The sequence below is a fragment of the Platichthys flesus genome, chromosome 24 (genome assembly GCF_949316205.1).
Source record: "Platichthys flesus chromosome 24, fPlaFle2.1, whole genome shotgun sequence".
NCBI classification, from domain to species: domain Eukaryota; kingdom Metazoa; phylum Chordata; class Actinopteri; order Pleuronectiformes; family Pleuronectidae; genus Platichthys; species Platichthys flesus.
In genome coordinates this window covers 14,855,258-14,872,373 of record NC_084968.1, presented here as the reverse complement: position 1 = coordinate 14,872,373, position 17,116 = coordinate 14,855,258, and the positions used below count along the sequence as shown (strand labels likewise).

General features: G+C 44.4%; 1 protein-coding gene across 1 annotated transcript; it reads left to right on the top strand.

The window, feature by feature from the left end:
* The first annotated feature begins 53 nt into the window (after positions 1 to 53).
* Positions 54 to 16,777, top strand: LOC133950318 (uncharacterized). Its single transcript, XM_062384567.1, has 18 exons — positions 54 to 111; positions 416 to 688; positions 1,307 to 1,582; positions 4,324 to 4,596; positions 4,704 to 4,976; positions 5,403 to 5,771; positions 6,295 to 6,602; positions 6,805 to 6,889; positions 7,205 to 7,453; positions 9,331 to 9,693; positions 10,949 to 11,200; positions 11,859 to 12,104; positions 12,355 to 12,474; positions 12,597 to 12,612; positions 12,705 to 12,796; positions 12,920 to 12,964; positions 15,647 to 15,709; positions 15,947 to 16,777. Exons 1-18 carry the CDS (start codon positions 54 to 56, stop codon positions 15,955 to 15,957), a joined length of 3,372 nt encoding a protein of 1,123 aa, XP_062240551.1. The 3' UTR covers positions 15,958 to 16,777.
* The last annotated feature ends 339 nt before the right edge of the window (positions 16,778 to 17,116 follow it).

The window sequence follows — 17,116 nt, the reverse complement described above, 5'->3', positions numbered from 1 at the left end:
GTAGGCAAAGTGTGATCTGGATGTGGACCTCAAGTGGTCCATGAATGGTGAACATGGCTCAAACAGCACTAACACATGGGGGCCACCTTCGGCCCTTGTGGTTGACACACGGTATTGCTACGGCTCATCTGTGGCCCGGCTCTGGCAAACAGCAGTGGACTGCCCCAGTGCCATCACTCCATGAGGTGTGTGGGCTGGATGCCAGAGTGACAGCGTGGGCCACATCTGGGCCTGAAGCATTGAGCTATGTGGGGATCAATGAACCTTTTACATGTTGAGATTCATCATTAGACCTTTTTGTCTTATATATTCTACGATCAGAACTTTGTCCTCTACTGAGTGAAACTCTGCTTCATACGCTTTAATCTGTTTCTCATTTAATTTGTCTTTCATTTTCTCTCCCGCACTTTGAAAGCCGATAAACCCAGGCCCAGGCTGACTGCTGATGACACAACCATCACAGGAAAGGGAAGCGTAGCACTGACCTGCTCTGTGGAGAACGCGTCTGAGTGGAGATACGACTGGTTCAGAAGAACCTCAGCCTCCTCTGCAGCTCAGATCCTAAGATATAATGAAACAGATGATGAAATCAGCATCTCAGAGGAAGGCATCTACAGCTGCAGAGGACGGAGAGGAGACACAAGCTTCCTCACAGAGGACAGCAACCGAGTCACAATAGAGAACAGAGGTAAGAGTCCGTTTAGAAATCCAAACACTAGTTACCTCCTGTGGAGGTTATATTCTGTCCCTGGACGTTTCTTTCTTGATTTGTTCGTCAGCAGGATTACACAACAACTACTGGATGGATTTCCACGAAACTTGAGACAGAACCAATGAGATTTAGATGGAATCCAAACATCCAGACTTTCTTTAACATGATGTAACTTTAACTGAGCAACAGCGCCCTCTGCAGCCACACCTGATATGTTTTAATAAGTTCAGAGTGTTATGAACTGATCTCAGTTCAGCTTCACTCTTCAGCTGCAGCTGGTTGTGTCTGTGACTCTCAGTCAGTTCTTCTCTCAGGAGATGGAACCCACTCACCAGAGTCACAGAGAACAGACGCTCAGGGAGAGAAGGAGGAAACTTTCTCCTCATTAAGACAGAGAATCATTACATTAACTTGGAAGCTGCTGTTTCAAGGTTAAGAAGTTGCAAAGTGTTTTTCTTTAAGATTGTGTGATTCTTGTTTGATTCTTTCCCTGATGAAGAGATGAGAGGACTGGTATCTGTACAGTTTGGTGGAGGGAGGAGCTGTACTGAGCCATTCTACTTTCTTCTGTTCTCTGTTTCTATTTGTGATCAGTTTCCCACAAGGCCTCTGTGGTCCTGCAACCTGACTGGTCTCTGGTCTTCAGCGGTGAGAGGATCACTGTCCGGTGTGAGGTCCCTGCAGATGAACTGACTGAGTGGGAGTATGAATGGACCCAACCCAACTCAACTACGGCTCCAACACACAATGAACACAGGATTGTCAACGCGTCCTCGTCCGACAGTGGAAGCTACAGGTGTTTGGCTAAAGACAAGAAGAACTTGAAGTCCACGACCGAGTGGAGTGATGACGTCACATTAACAGTTTCTGGTGAGAAAGACCGAGTTTTGAGAAACTGGCAAATGTCTCCTTCAGTTTATGTTCATATACTGCCCGACCACCTGCCCCCTTGACCCCATCCCTTCTCACAGTCTCCAGTCTATTGCCCCTGACCTTCTTCCTTTTCTTACCCATCTAATCAACACTTCCCTGTCAACTGGCTGTTTCCCTAATTCTCTGAAGGAGGCAAGAGTAAATCCTCTCCTGAAGAAACCCACCCTCGACCCGTCTGAAGTAAAAAACTACAGACCTGTCTCTCTCCTTCCCTTTGTTTCCAAAATTCTTGCACGCAATTTAATCAACTTTCCTCCTATCTTAACCACAATAATCTTCTTGACCCTCACCAGTCTGGTTTCAAGGCAGGTCACTCAACTGTGACTGCCCTCCTTGCTGTCTCTCAGCAGCTTCACACTGCTAGAGCAGCCTCTCTCTCCTCTGTCCTCATCCTTCTAGACCTCTCTGCTGCATTCGACACAGTGAACCACCAGATCCTCATTTCCTCCCTTCAGGACCTCGGTGTCTCAGGCTCTGCTCTCTCCCTGCTCTCTTCCTACCTCATTGAACGCACTTATAGGGTAACTTGAAGAGGGTCTGTGTCCGAACCTTGTCCCCTCACTACTGGGGTCCCTCAAGGTTCTGTCCTTGGTCCTCTCCTCTTCTCTTCGTACACCAACTCCCTCGGCTCTGTCATTCACTCACACGGCTTTTCCTACCATAGCTATGCCGATGACACCCAACTAATCCTTTTTTCCCCGATCGGAAACACAGGTAGCAGCACGAATCACTGCCTGTCTGACCGACATCTCTCAGTGGATGTCTCAACACCACCTGAAGATTAACCTTGACAAGACTGAACTACTTTTCCTTCCAGGGAAAGACTCTCCCATCCACGACCTGACTATTAACTTTGACAACTCCGTGTTAACCCCCACTCAGACGGCTAGGAACCTGGGCGTAACACTCAACAGCCAACTCTCCCTTACTGCCAACATTACTGCAACAACACGGTCCTGTAGATTCATGCTGTACAACATCAGGAGGACACGCCCCCTTCTCACTCAGAAGGCGGTGCAGGTTCTGGTCCAGGCTCTGGTCATCTCACACCTAGATTACTGTAACTCCCTCCTGGCAGGTCTACCTGCTACTGCCATCCGACCTTTGCAGCTCATCCAGAATGCAGCAGCTCGACTGGTTTTCAACCTAAATTCACTCACACTACTCCTCTCCTCCGCTCCCTTCACTGGTTACCAGTGGCTGCTCGCATCCGGTTCAAAACACTAGTACTTGCGTACCATGCTGTGAACGGATCCGGTCCAGTCTACATCCAGGACATGGTCAAACGTTACACCCCACCCCGTTCACTCCGCTCTGCTTCGGCCAATCAGCTCGTTGCTCCCTCACTGCTAAACACTCATCAAAAACACGACTGTTTGCCGTCCTGGCTCCTGATTGGTGGAATGAGCTCCCCATCGACATCCAGACATCAGAAAGTTTACACATCTTCCGCCGAAAACTAAAAACTTACCTCTTCCAACTTTACCTTAAATAAAAAAAATAAAAAAAATAACACTACTAACAACTTTTGAAACTAACACTTAAGTAGCACTTAGATGGCACTTACTTATAGCACTTTATAGTTTTGCTTTATTTTGAAGAAATTGTACTTTCTTGATTCTTGTCGTCGTTGGTATGTACCCTCGGGTTTGAATGCACTTATTGTGAGTCGCTTTGGATAGAAGCGTCAGCTGAATGAAATGTAATGTAATGTAATGTAATGTAATGTAATGTAATGTAATATACGCTGATAAGAAATAGAATACAACAAAAACGTAACGAGGGATGCAGCAATTCAAAAGCTGAACATCTTACCGATATTTATCTCATTGTTGCGATCAGCCTATTGGCGAGTACGATGACGTTCACCGATGTTTAGATGTTATTCTCATCTGGGAGGAAACGAGTGCTCTTCAGAATCCAAGTGAAAACATCCTGGAGACAAACGATCTGGGACCAAGGTCCTGACGATACTCGACCAATCGTGAGTCAGCCTCATCTGTCAGTCACCATGTTTCACCAGGTTTTTATAACATCAAAAACTAATTCAGTTCAACCCAAAACTTGAACATACAGAACATCAGACGAACAAGAACTTCCTTTCCTCTTGAGATAATCTGACCTGTACTGCAGCCAGCCACCAGGGGGCGAGCTCACTGTTGTGGAGCTGTGATGTGGTCCATCTTTATATACGGTGAATGCTCAGCACCTTTAGACCAGATGGATGTGGTCCACTTCAGGCAGTGATACTGCTCCTCTAGCTTTCCTGTGGACAGAATGGATCTGAGCCTAAACTCGTCCACTTGTTAAAGAGCTAATGTGGCCCAACCATCCCAGAACCCACCTGGGTCTTTATGGTAAACATGAGGTGCTCTAGGCAAAGTGTGATCTGGATGTGAACCTAAAGTGGTCCATGTGGTGAATATGGTCCAAATAGATCCAAACGAATCGGGGCCACGTCTGGCAGCTTTGGTTGATGTACGGTACGGCTGTGGCTAACTTGTGGCTCTGATGTGGCAAACAGGTGGTATAATCTGGACCAAACCATTCTGTACTTCTGCTTTTACTGCTGTTTTAGTTTGTACGACTGCAGAAGACTGAAGGAGATACATGTTCTACTCATTTCAATCAACTCACATGAAATGGACTAAAAGCCAAAGTGTTTTCAACATTAACAGAAAGACCAGCGGCTCAGCTGAGTGCTGACCACAGAGCCTTTCCAGTAGGGGGCAGTGTGCTCCTGACCTGCTCCGTGGGCCCAACATCACCTGGATGGAAGTATTACTGGTACAGAGGTGAGAAGACCTCGGAGCCCCTGACGGATGAGGACTTCAAGTCACATGGACAAAGTGCTAGTGCCTCACGTGAAGGACTGTACTGGTGCAGAGGAGGTAGAGGAGATCCAGTTTACTACACCCAGTACAGTCACCCAGTCAGGATTCATGGAATCGGTGAGTGAGGAGAGAATCCATTCTGCGTCCATGATGTTTGTTGAGATGACGTAAAGGTTGATGCTGATACAAGCTGTGATTCTGTCTTTACTGGTGAATATGAACAGTCCACAACAGAGCTGCTGTGACTCTTCAACCCAACTGGCCGAGCAGATACAGAGGAGAAGCCGTCACCCTGAGGTGTGAGATCCTGGGAGGAGACTCTGAGTGGGAGTATGAATGGACAGCAACCAGCTCACATGCACCCCCCAACACAAAGGAGTTCAGGACCAGTCTGGGGTCAGATCTGAGAGCCAGCTACTGGTGTCAGGGCCGACTGAAAGGTGCATGGCAGAACTCAACAGGATGGAGTGCTCCCCTCACGTTGGACCTGTCTAATGGTGAGTCAAGTCTTATTTAGTATTGAAATATAGGTGTTTAACTTTAAACATGAAAAAATGTTATATGTGTTCAATGCACAGTTACAAAGAGAAGCCAAAATATCGAGGTCCCGCCCATACATGTGCTCGACCAATCACCAGTCAGAGTCAGCTGTCAATCAGGACGTTTCACTGTTTTTATAGCATCAAATAACTAATTAAAACCAAACTGATCAGAAACATGAACACGTGAACAAACTCAAATGAAAGAAACCATAGTGGACATGTACTGCAGGCAGCCACCAGGGGGCGGTGTTATCGTTTGGCTTCACTTTTGGGGGCAGTCATGTCGATGTCTGAATGTGAAGCATCCAGAAATGTCATTGGTTCAAAAATGAACATCTGTAGACAAACATGAAGACGTGTTTCTGTTGTGACGATGTTCAGTTTCAGCGGCTGCACCACCACCTGTCCTCACTGTGTCTCCATCATGGCTGACTCCTGGAGCCTCAGGGACTCTCACCTGTGGGGGGGTTCCACATCCCACTGCAGGATGGAGGTTCTACTGGTACAGAGCGGACCCCATTAGTTTGGATCCAGTCCCCAGATGTAAACAGTCAATTCGATATGAGTGGAAGGATGTTCACACTCCTAAGTTCAGTTATGAGCTGCTCCCAGGAAGCGACGGAGGAACTGAACAAAACTCCTCCGTCATCCAAGGCCTGACGGAGTCAGCAGGTTATTCATGTCGAGCTGGAAGAGGAGACCCCGTGTTTTACACTGAGTACAGTGAGACAAAGTGGGTGTGGCCTGTAGGTGAGTTTGTTTCTTTCTCTTGAAGCAGATGTTGTCCCTTCAGTCGGTCAGTTACTTGGGGAACTTTACTTTGGCTGGTTCCTCCAGGTGATTCACTTTTAGAGGTCATAGGTCAAAGGTCAAGACAGATACAGGGTTAGAGAGACAATCTGAAGTTTATATTGATCAGAGAATCATTCCCCAAAATCTAATGTCACATGAAATTATTCTTTGTGTTCATCCTATAGGACTGACCTGAAGGTGATATTATTTATGATCATATGCTCAGACTGACATCATCATGATGTCACTGTGATGTCAACAAACGATGTCGTCCTTCTGACGTTTCCTCTGTAAAATGAGTCAAAGCCTAAAATGACTCTTTAATCTGGAATCATTACAAATGTATTCTGGTAATATTATGACCTGATTCCCAAAACAAGAAGTGACTGAGATGGAGTCTCTGCTGATGACTTCACGTCTTTAATGCTCAACTCATTTAAACCATTAGTTTCTGTTTCACTCTTCATGTCACGTTTTTCAGATTCCAACTCGTCAGTGTCTCTCACAGTGAAGCCGGACTCAGTGCAGCACTACTATCGTGACGAATTCCATCTGACCTGCAAGGGAAACTCTGATAAGTGGAGATTGTGGCTGTTTAATGGAGACAAAGTAGGATTGTTACAGTGCAAGTTTCAGAAGACTAGCTTCACATGGAACATGAAATATCTTCCTTCTGGAGTTTTCTGGTGTGGATCTGGATCAGAGTTCAGCAACGCAGTCAACATCACTAAAGGTTGTAGTTTTTCATTGAATCTATTCACACTGTGCATGTTTCCAACATCCCATAATGTGATTTAAAGGTACAGTAACTGAAAGTGGGGAGCACTGCCTCCCTTCACTGCTCCTGCAGGAGCTGCACCCCCCACATGTACCAAGATGCATCACATCAGACATGATCTCTGGATGAAATTCACCCTCTTTATTTACACAACCACTCGTTCAACAACCAGAATCAGCTGTGAGAGTGTGTCTGTCTGCGTTAAACAAGCAGACATCACGTGACTGTGTGGACGCCACAGCCCACAGCGCCACCCGGAGGCTGTTTCCCTCTCTGCACTCAAGAGGGAGGTCTTTTGGTTGGAGAGCAGGACTTATTGATGTCCCATTCAGATTTTGTGATGCTCTCACTCTAAACCCTGCGCTCACACTCAACTCTCCCTGCTTGAGCTCAGATGTCCTGCTCTTGAATCCAGGGCTGTGTATTGAAACCAGATGTTTGTCCAGCGCACACACAACGTACAGCTCATGGACGTGAGGAGCAGAATGTGACAAAAAGTGCATTGAATGACTTTGGCTCCACTTTAACATCTAATATTTAGACTCAAGCTGTTTATATACGAGCTGAATTATCAGGTTGTTCACATTGTTGATGGTTTTTTAACTGTTTACAGTTCGAGGTGATGTTATCCTGGAGAGCCCTGTCCGTCCTGTGACTGAGGGACAGTCAGTCACTCTCAGCTGCTTATGGTTCAGAAGAACAAAACTCGATTCCAACATCTCTTTCTACAAAAATGGTGAACTCCTCCAAAGTGATGTCAGAAGGAAACTGGAAATCTCAGCTGTGTCAAAGTCAGATGAAGGTTTCTACAAGTGTGAACGTTCAGGAGACTTCTCACCAGAGAGTTGGATGTCAGTAAAATGTGAGTGTGATCAATATGAGGTAGAAAAGGAGTCTCCAGGTTGAGAAGTAGATTCAAAACTTTTCTACTCAGTATTTTCACTGAGACGGTTTCTAAACACCAGGTCCACTTGATCAATACACTTATAAAACTGTTTGTTACCCGGATACCAGCCATCTTTCACTTTTCAGGTAATTTAGAGCCAGAGTGTGTGAAATCATGATGGAGGTGTGGAGCTGGGGTATCGAGGTCCCGCCCATACATGGGATCAACCAATCACAAGTCATAGTCAGCTGTCAATCATTACGTTTCACTGTTTTTATTGCATCAAATAACGAATTAAAACCAAACTGATCAGAAACATGAAGACGTGAACAAACTCAAATGAAAGAAACCATGGTTGACATTGGATTTTTGGATTGGATTCAATTTATTGTCATTACACAGAGTACGAGTACAGAGGCAACGAAATGAAAAGAAGGATGAAGATTACAGCATAACATGAGGGAAGGGAGGAGAGAAAAACAACCCCCAGGCTATGCTCCTAGAGGAGTACAATGTGGGAACAGGAAAAACACCTCAGCACATAAGCACATACATTTTAAACATGACTTGCAACGGGGAGGGGGGAGGGGGGATGGAGGTAAGCCAGTGACTGGGTGTTCTGAGCCCAGCCAGTTGGAGGATGGAGGTAAACCAGCACAGACAAGCAGCCATCCGGTCCTGCAGCCGCGAAGCGCTGGTCACAGACCCGCTGTCAAACTGGGGGTACGAAGCAGGCAAAGGCGTGGGATGGGGGGTGTGGGGGATGCATATCTGTGTGTAATATGAACGTGTGTATGTATGTAAAGTTCGTGTATAAGTAGGCCTGGGTTGTCGCCTTCCCCTAGGCCACAATCAGACAGATTCTCAGTTCGCAGATTGCCGTGGAGACAGCCTTGATAGGGTCCGAGACAGGGACAGGTGTCTGTGGGAAGGGGGGGGGGGATGCAAGAGAGTCTCACTGCAGCGCTCTTCAGGGGAGTTGTTGTTCCAGCAATGGCCTTGGCCAGGCCCTTGCTGGTTGGGGGGGCCGAAACAGATAAGATTGGGATTGTTTGGACTTGCAAGTAGCCGCATTCCAATTTGCACGTCTACTCTATCTCCACTTTCACCGATTTTTCCAACAGGTCTCCGAATCGATCCAATTTCCTTTGCAGAGCCGTGAGCTTCTCCATGTTGATATCCATCTGGCGGTTAAGAGCCGCAGTCTGAGACTTAACAGCTCTGCCCAGCGCATCAATCATATGGGGCAGCCTTAGGGGGCTTTTGACAGCTGTCACTGTTTCATTTATTTTCCGAAAAACCAGGGCAGCGCCTAATCCAATCAGCAGAAAGCCTGTAGTCGTGGTTCCGAATAGGTAGATGTCTTCAACGTCCTCCACGGAAAGGGCCGCTAGGCACACGACACGCCACTTATCCCACGCGTCCATCGAGTAGCCAGCTGCGAACGTCCCGGCCGGACAGACAGGTTCCCCCGAACCCGAGTTCCTCGTCGAGAAGATGGTGTCAATTGCGTTGAGAGACCAACTGATCAAATCCATGATTTTAAGTTCGTAAAGCCGTGCGGAGAGAGTCTCTCAAGTGTAGGACAAGACAAGAGGAAGGGAGCCAAGCAGGGAAGGTTAGGGGGAGGAGAGGGAGAGAAAAATGCGACCGCCTTCGAAGAGAGCCAAACGAGAAGAATGACATGTACTGCAGGCAGCCACCAGGGGGCGGTGTTATAGTTTGGCTTCACTTTTGGGGGCAGTCATGTCGATGGCTGAATGTGAAGCATCCAGAAATGTCATTGGTTCCAAAATGAACATCTGTAGACAAACATGAAGACGTGTTTCTGTTGTGACGATGTTCTGTTTCAGCGGCTGCACCACCACCTGTCCTCACTGTGTCTCCATCATGGCTGACTCCTGGAGCCTCAGGGACTCTCACCTGTGGGGGGGTTCCACATCCGACTGCAGGATGGAGGTTCTACTGGTACAGAGCGGACCCCATTAGTTTGGATCAAGCCCCTAGCTGTCCACAGTCAATTCAACATAGTCGGAGGGATATAAACATTCCTACGTTCAGTTATGAGCTGCTCCCAGGAAGCGACGGAGGAACTGAACAAAACTCCTTCGTCATCCAAGGCCTGACGGAGTCAGCAGGTTATTCATGTCGAGCTGGAAGAGGAGACCCCGTGTTTTACACTGAGTACAGTGAGACAAAGTGGGTGTGGTCTGTAGGTGAGTTTGTTTCTTTCTCTCGAAGCAGATGTTGTCCCTTCAGTCGGTCAGTTACTTGGGGAACTTTACTTTGGCTGGTTCCTCCAGGTGATTCACTTTTAGAGGTCATAGGTCAAAGGTCAAGACAGATACAGGGTTAGAGCGACAATCTGAAGTTTATATTGATCAGAGAATCATTCCCCAAAATCTAATGTCACATGAAATTATTCTTTGTGTTCATCCTATAGGACTGACCTGAAGGTGATATTATTTATGATCATATGCTCGGACTGACATCATCATGATGTCACTGTGATGTCACTGTGATGTTTTCGTATCTTTCCCGCAGTAGTGTCTTGTTGAAGTCGGTGTTCGAAGACAGGAGACGCGGACCCAGTACTTACAAGTATAATGTTTATTACACAAGAGTATTATAGGTCAGGACGAGTTTCTAGAAAACTCGGAGATAACACACAAGCTGAATAGTGAAAATCCGCCTTGACTCTCCAAGGTAAGGCGTTTTATAGGGGAGTTGTTCACCACAAACCTAGAGATAAAATGACGTCACACAACCGGGCCTTCTGCCTAAATTTGGGAATGTGTCATACCCAGTGATGCCAGTAACGGCGGTTTCTAATAAATTGAGTGTTGGCAAAACCGGTTATCATTTTTAGGTTGAGGCGGCGGGGTGATGTCGGCAGGTGCTGAATGTAACTTATAAAGTAACTTGTATTCTAACTTAGTTACTTTTAAAATCAAGTAATCTGTAAAGTAACTAAGTTACTTTTTCAAAGTAACTGTGGCAACACTGGTCGTACCTTAAGATTTAAGGACCCGCTGAAAACCATCTCTCCTCTCATTATTCCATAGGCAGTTCAAGGATAGTTCAGACAAAGAGAAACACAATGAACACATTTGGAGGTAATACTTAAAGGTTTGAACTTAAGATTCAAGGCGCCTTAAGATATTAACATGTCATTATGATCTATACCTATGCTAGAGAAAATCATTAGCTGGATATTAACATACCATTTTTGGTTTGTAACTGTGCTATGGAGATCTATTAGCTAAGGGAATATACTACAATGTCAACAAACGATGTCGTCCTTCTGACGTTTCCTTTGTAAAATGACTCAAAGCCTAAAATGACTCCTTTAATCTGGAAACAAAACAAGAAGTGACTGAGATGGAGTCTCTGCTGATGACTTCACGTCTTTAATGCTCAACTAATTTAAACTATTAGTTTCTGTTTCACTCTTCATGTCACGTTTTTCAGATTCCTACTCGTCAGTGTCTCTCACAGTGAAGCCGGACTCAGTGCAGCAGTTCTTTCTTAACCAATTCCGTCTGACCTGCGAGGGAAACTCTGATAAGTGGAGATTGTGGATATTTACTGGAGACAAAGTACGATTGTTAGAGTGCGAGTCTCAGGAGACAAGCTTCACATGGACCATGGATCATCCTCCTTCTGGAGTTTACTGGTGTGGATCTGGATCAGAGATCAGCAACGCAGTCAACATCACTGGAGGTTGTAGTTTTTCATTGAATCTATTCACACTGTGCATGTTACCAACATCCCATAATGTGATTTAAAGGTACAGTTGCTGAAAGTGGGGAGCACTGCCTCCCTTCACTGCTCCTGCAGGAGCTGCACCCCCCACATGTACCAAGATGCATCACATCAAACATGATCTTTGGATGAAATTCACCCTCTTTATTTACACAACCACTCGTTCAACAACCAGAATCAGCTGTGAGAGTGTGTCTGTCTGCGTTAAACAAGCAGACATCACGTGACTGTGTGGACGCCACAGCCCACAGCGCCACCCGGAGGCTGTTTCCCTCTCTGAACTCAAGAGGGAGGTCTTTTGGTTGGAGAGCAGGACTTATTGATGTCACATTCAGATTTTGTGATGCTCTCACTCTAAACCCTGCGCTCACACTCAACTCTCCCTGCTTGAGCTCAGATGTCCTGCTCTTGAATCCAGGGCTGTGTATTGAAACCAGATGTTTGTCCAGCGCACACACAACGTACAGCTCATGGACGTGAGGAGCAGAATGTGACAAAAAGTGCATTGAATGACTTTGGCTCCACTTTAACATCTAATATTTAGACTCAAGCTGTTTATATACGAGCTGAATTATCAGGTTGTTCACATTGTTGATGGTTTTTTAACTGTTTACAGTTGGACGTCCTGTTATCCTGAAGAGCCCTGTCCATCCTGTGACTGAGGGACAGTCCGTTACTCTCAGCTGCTCATGGTTCAGAAGAAAACTCGATTCCAACATCTCTTTCTACAAAAATGGTGAACTCCTCCAAAGTGATGTCACAGGGAAACTGGAAATCTCAGCTGTGTCAAAGTCAGATGAAGGTTTCTACAAGTGTGAACGTTCAGGAGTCTTCTCAAAGGAGAGTTGGATGTCAGTAAAATGTGAGTGTGATCAATATGAGGTAGAAAAGGAGTCTCCAGGTTGAGAAGTAGATTCAAAACTTTTCTGCTCAGTATTTTCACTGAGACGGTTTCTAAACACCAGGTCCACTTGATCAATACACTTATAAAACTTTCCCCCATATTTTACAGCTGGAAACTTAATTTACACATATTCAAAGTATTTCTACAACTACAAACCGTTTTTGCTCATGGATCTTTCTTTGCTCCTCACTGCTCCTCGTCTGATCAGTGACTCCTGCAGCACCTCCCTCTGCGTCTCCTGTGCTGCTGCTCGTTGGGCTGGTTGGAGGCTTCACACTGATTCTCCTCCTCTCACTGCTGCTGTTGTGTTGGTGCAGGAATTCAAAGAGTGAGAGCTGCTCTGGTTCATTTCATTTAAATCAAACTCATTCAAACTATTGTCACGATAGTCATGGAGCAGAGGTTGAAAAATAAAATCATGTAACGTGATCATTATTGTCTTTTCCACAGATCTGTGTTGTGACAGGTTGGTTCCACTCTCTCTTGTTTCATCTTCAACAAAACATCAATACTTTACTTTTTCTGTTTCATTCACTTGTGATTGTTTGACTGTTTCAGGCTCAGCCAGTCTCTGAGAACCAATCAGAGCTCAGACCCAACTGTCCACCACGATGAAATCCAGCTGCCAGTGTACTCGTCTCTTCTCCACGGTCAGCCGTCCTTCTCCTCCTGAATGCCTTCACAGATATTTCTAACTTGATGCTTTTCAGAAGAACCTAGTCACAAAGTTTCAATTACATTTCATGTTGATTTGATTTTTTATTGACTCGTAGGTGACGACTGCATCTATGACTCAATCAGAGGAGACACGGAGGAAGGTACAGTATTAAATGTGTCTCCTGCAGAGAAGTCAGAAATGTCCAACACGAAGTCATGACATCACTACCAACCCAGTCTCATCAGAAAACTTTCAGTAAATAAGATGTATTATTGTTTATACATTGCTTTATACATGTTTTCCTAAAAGTCACTGTAGATACAGAAACAACAGTATCGTTCAGGTGATAGTGAGTTGAATGTGAAGGTCATTTCAATGAGCTCAAGAGAAACCTAATGTGACGATATAGTTGATTTCTGATAGATAACCCCTGCCTCATTAATTGTGGCGCTCTCGGTCCGTGGCGCTCTCGGTATGAACTGTCTCATGCAGGATCCTTCGCATTAGAGGTGTAATCTAGCCTCAAATATTAATATTATATAACGTGAATAACATTCACGATCACTGAAGGACACCACGCAGGGACGGTGATTTTAACAGCACGCTGCGCCGTGCTGGCATGGCAGCGTCATAGCAACGATAAAAACATTCGTGATAACTATTAAAATATTTATCATAAGCACGAACTGGCTGAAGACTGTGGAAGCAAAGAGCACATTTCTCACTAGAAATGGTGTCAGAATGTATTTTTATGCCCAAACTAAGTTACAAAACTATATTTTTATCTGAGAAAACAAGGAATATCCGCCATGTTTTCCTCTCCGCAGACGGGAGCTTGTGAGTCACGTGACGTGAGAACACGCCAATGCAAAACAATGGGCTGACAAAATGTTACCATCTCACACTCTGAGAGGCCAGATTGTGAGATGGTAACGTCGTTCCAAGTGGACCAACGTTGCCACTGAACGTTTTCTGATGAGACTGGGTTGTCACTACACACGCGTGGTTTTCCAACATCTCATTTTAGTCACATGGTCCAAAGACAGACATGTTGTGCAATAGTAGGAGTAGATTTGACGTTGGCTAATTATTAATAATCATGAAATATAATTATTAAAATAAAAAAATATTTATTAAAAATAATTAAACTATTAAGCTATTAATTAAGAATAGTAAAACAATGTGGTGTGGTCGTGTGTGTGTCTGCCTGTCTGTGTCTCTCTGTGTGTTTGTGTGTGTGTGTGTAAGAAAGAAAAAGTGGAGTGGATATGGCGTAATGACGAGGTCACGTGGTGACGTCCTCTGGCCGAATTCAAGGTGATGTTACATTCACGTACTTTCAAGATGGAGGTTACCTAAGTGAAGCCACGTTGCGAAAAGCAAAATGGCTGCCGGTCATTGACCTTAACAAAGCGGATCTTTAAGACAAAGAGATTTCTTATCTCGTGGTTTTGGCGCCGAATGGCGTCGAGATGTATAAAGGCTCTTTAAATCTAGATTTCTCCATGTAACATGAAATGTATAAATGTAGGTCGGGACGTGTGTAAAAACAGGTTTAGGAGAAAAGAGAGAGAGAGAGAGGGAGAGAGAGAGAGATCGGGAAAGCTCTCACAACATCGTCAGAGACAATCTTCCAGCGAAGCAGGCAGTCCAGTTACGTGAGATTTATCTTTTAACAGATGTAAATCTCCGCACAACATCTCTGACGGTAACACGTAAAAAGGATGCGCCGGCTCTCTACCCCGCGCTTCTCAAAAAAACACAGTAGACAAAGGAACCGGAGGTGTAGCACGGCTAAAAACAGATCAGCGATCTACAAACAAACACACTCAAATAAAGTGACAAGCTAAGTATTTAAACTAGTTCTCTGCCCAGACAATAAAGCCTCTTACTGTGACCTCCGCGGTGTTGCTTGCTTGCTTGGGATTTCCGGAAGTCCAGTGAATGTCTTGTTGAACCTCAGGATGCGTGCGGACGGGCGGATTCCTGGAAAACAAATGAGTAAAGTCCTGGCCTCTTAAGCGGTGCTCCGGTGGGTCTCGTGGTTGCAACGGAGGTCAGCGCTGGGCCGAATAGAGCGAACTTCTCTTGCTCTTGGAACGGAATTCTGCCTCGTCTCTTCTGCAGGAAATGAACAGCGGTGACGCAGCTGTGGATTTGGAAAGAAAGTCTCTGAGCTCGGCGAGCGAGCGAGTTCCTGTGCGCGGCCTTTTCAAGTTAAAAACAAAAATAGTCTCTATCAAAGTAAGACGTCGACTGATTAAAGAAATAAAACAAAATGAAAATTAAACAAACGTCTGTAATTGCTCCCTAAAAATACCTCCGGATCAACTAACTGGAAAGGTCAGCTCTATCTTCAGGGAATTGGGAATGGGCAGCGATTATTGATGAGCAGCCCCTCTTATTAACCTGTGGAGGCCCAGCCTCCTTGAGGTGTGGTCATGGGATGATGCTGGCTTTTAGCCAATTGAGTGTCAGAGATCAAAGGAGAGTGGGAGTGTCCAGGAGCACAGCGGGGGTCCTAAAGGCTCCCCCGCTAAAGCACATTTTCCAACCACCAGGGGAAGATTCTTAGGCCTGCTGGAGAATGTTTTCCCTCCAAAATTTACAATCCCTTGTCTCACCATCGGCTCCAGTGTCTGGTGCTCAGCCTCTGGACTCTGGCCCAACAGACATTTGGACTTTTCAGTTGAGTCTGAAGCAGAGTTACAGGTGGAAGGTTCCTCAGACCCGGCTCCAGACCAATGCACCAGAATGTAGTCTGACGTCTAACGAGATCAACTACATGAATCAAACAGTGGTTCTCCACCTTCTCAAGTCGTTTTCTGTCTGATCTTCACAGGAACCCGAGGTGATCCAGAGGAGACGTCTGACTACGTTAATGAAAATCCACATTCAGCTTCAGGTACAAATATTAACAACTGGCTGTTCAGCTACTGGCTCATGTGCATCTGAAATAAACCTCAACTGAAACTCCATCATATCATTATTAAATACTTCTTGTACGATAAGTATGCAGTTCAATTGGTGTCTCACATTTCAAATCCTTTGTGTAAAACTATGAACTGCCTTGATCATGTTGTGGTGTTGAAGTATCAAGTGTGTACTTTATTAATTTATAGTTATTGTCTCTTTGTTTCAGGAGGACTATGAATGGTGCATCCTCCAGAAAACAAGAGCATGAAAATCAACATTCATCCTGAAACACCTTCACATGTTAGACTCACCAGTTTTAAAACAGCTCATTGGAAAGAACGACTTGATCTGGATTGAATTTCAGTATAAATGAAAAATAAATGTTGTGATATTTGCTTTTGTGTTTACGTTTGATATTTCAATTTGCTGATATGGGCCTTTTAAGATATGCACCGATATGAAAAGGTTTATTTTACAGGATAAACAATGTGCATCATGATTATATTTTACATTTTTTATCTTAATTCAAGTTCTATATATTCTGTCGTATTTGTTTTCTTTCAATTTATCTTTATTTCTTTATGATATAAGTTTTACTTGAGCTTTATTGCAATTTTATATAGAAGTGATAGTTTTTTGCTCCTTGATATCGGTATCTGCATTGGCCCCTAAAAAAAGTTTATTCTGTATATTTTTGCCGCAGTCATGCAACAAAAGTTGGAATACAACCTGTGATGTTTTCCATTTGTACGTATATATATGTCTTTATTATTCACCAATGACTCAATGGAGGACGATGTCAGAAAGGACATAGTCTGTCTGTGGTTATGTTCCATATACAGTCTGTGGTTATGTTCCATGTAAAGTCTGTGGTTATGTTTCATATACAGTCTGTGGTTGTGTGTGATTATTTCAATGGCTTGTAATTCTCTGTTTGATGAAAACACTCGTCTGCAGACAGTTTAGCTTTTTGTTTTGAAATGTGATGAACTGTAACAGATTATAATTCAAACACATAATTTAATGTGTTTTTTCTTCATTAAACTTTGATATCCCAGCTGGACTCTGTCGATATATCAGAACATATGAAAATCATAGACATTGATGGTCTTAGCTCATCAGAATGTGGGCTTAGTATTACAATGATATGTAATAAAGGTATTTTGAAAGTTTAAAGGAGGTTTCCGTGGAGTGCTATTGTGAAGATGGGATTTTTACATTATAACACATTGTGAAACTACAAAGCCTACAACGTATTATTCATTATTTTTCTCATTTCCTATTTTTATTTTACTGGAAGCCATGTTCGCACAATCTGTCAGGACTTGAGGAAAGGAGATGGACCCAGATGCAGAGATGTTCAACAAAAAGGTGTATTTAATACAAAAAGAGACTT

Excerpts from the sequence above, each read along its gene's own strand:
- LOC133950318 (XM_062384567.1), top strand. The coding sequence starts at position 54 with ATGGCTCAAACAGCACTAACACATGGGGGCCACCTTCGGCCCTTGTGG. Across the intron at positions 112-415 it reads GCCCTTGTGGTTGACACACG|CCGATAAACCCAGGCCCAGG; the intron begins GTATTGCTACGG and ends GCACTTTGAAAG. Across the intron at positions 4,597-4,703 it reads AGTCAGGATTCATGGAATCG|TCCACAACAGAGCTGCTGTG; the intron begins GTGAGTGAGGAG and ends GAATATGAACAG.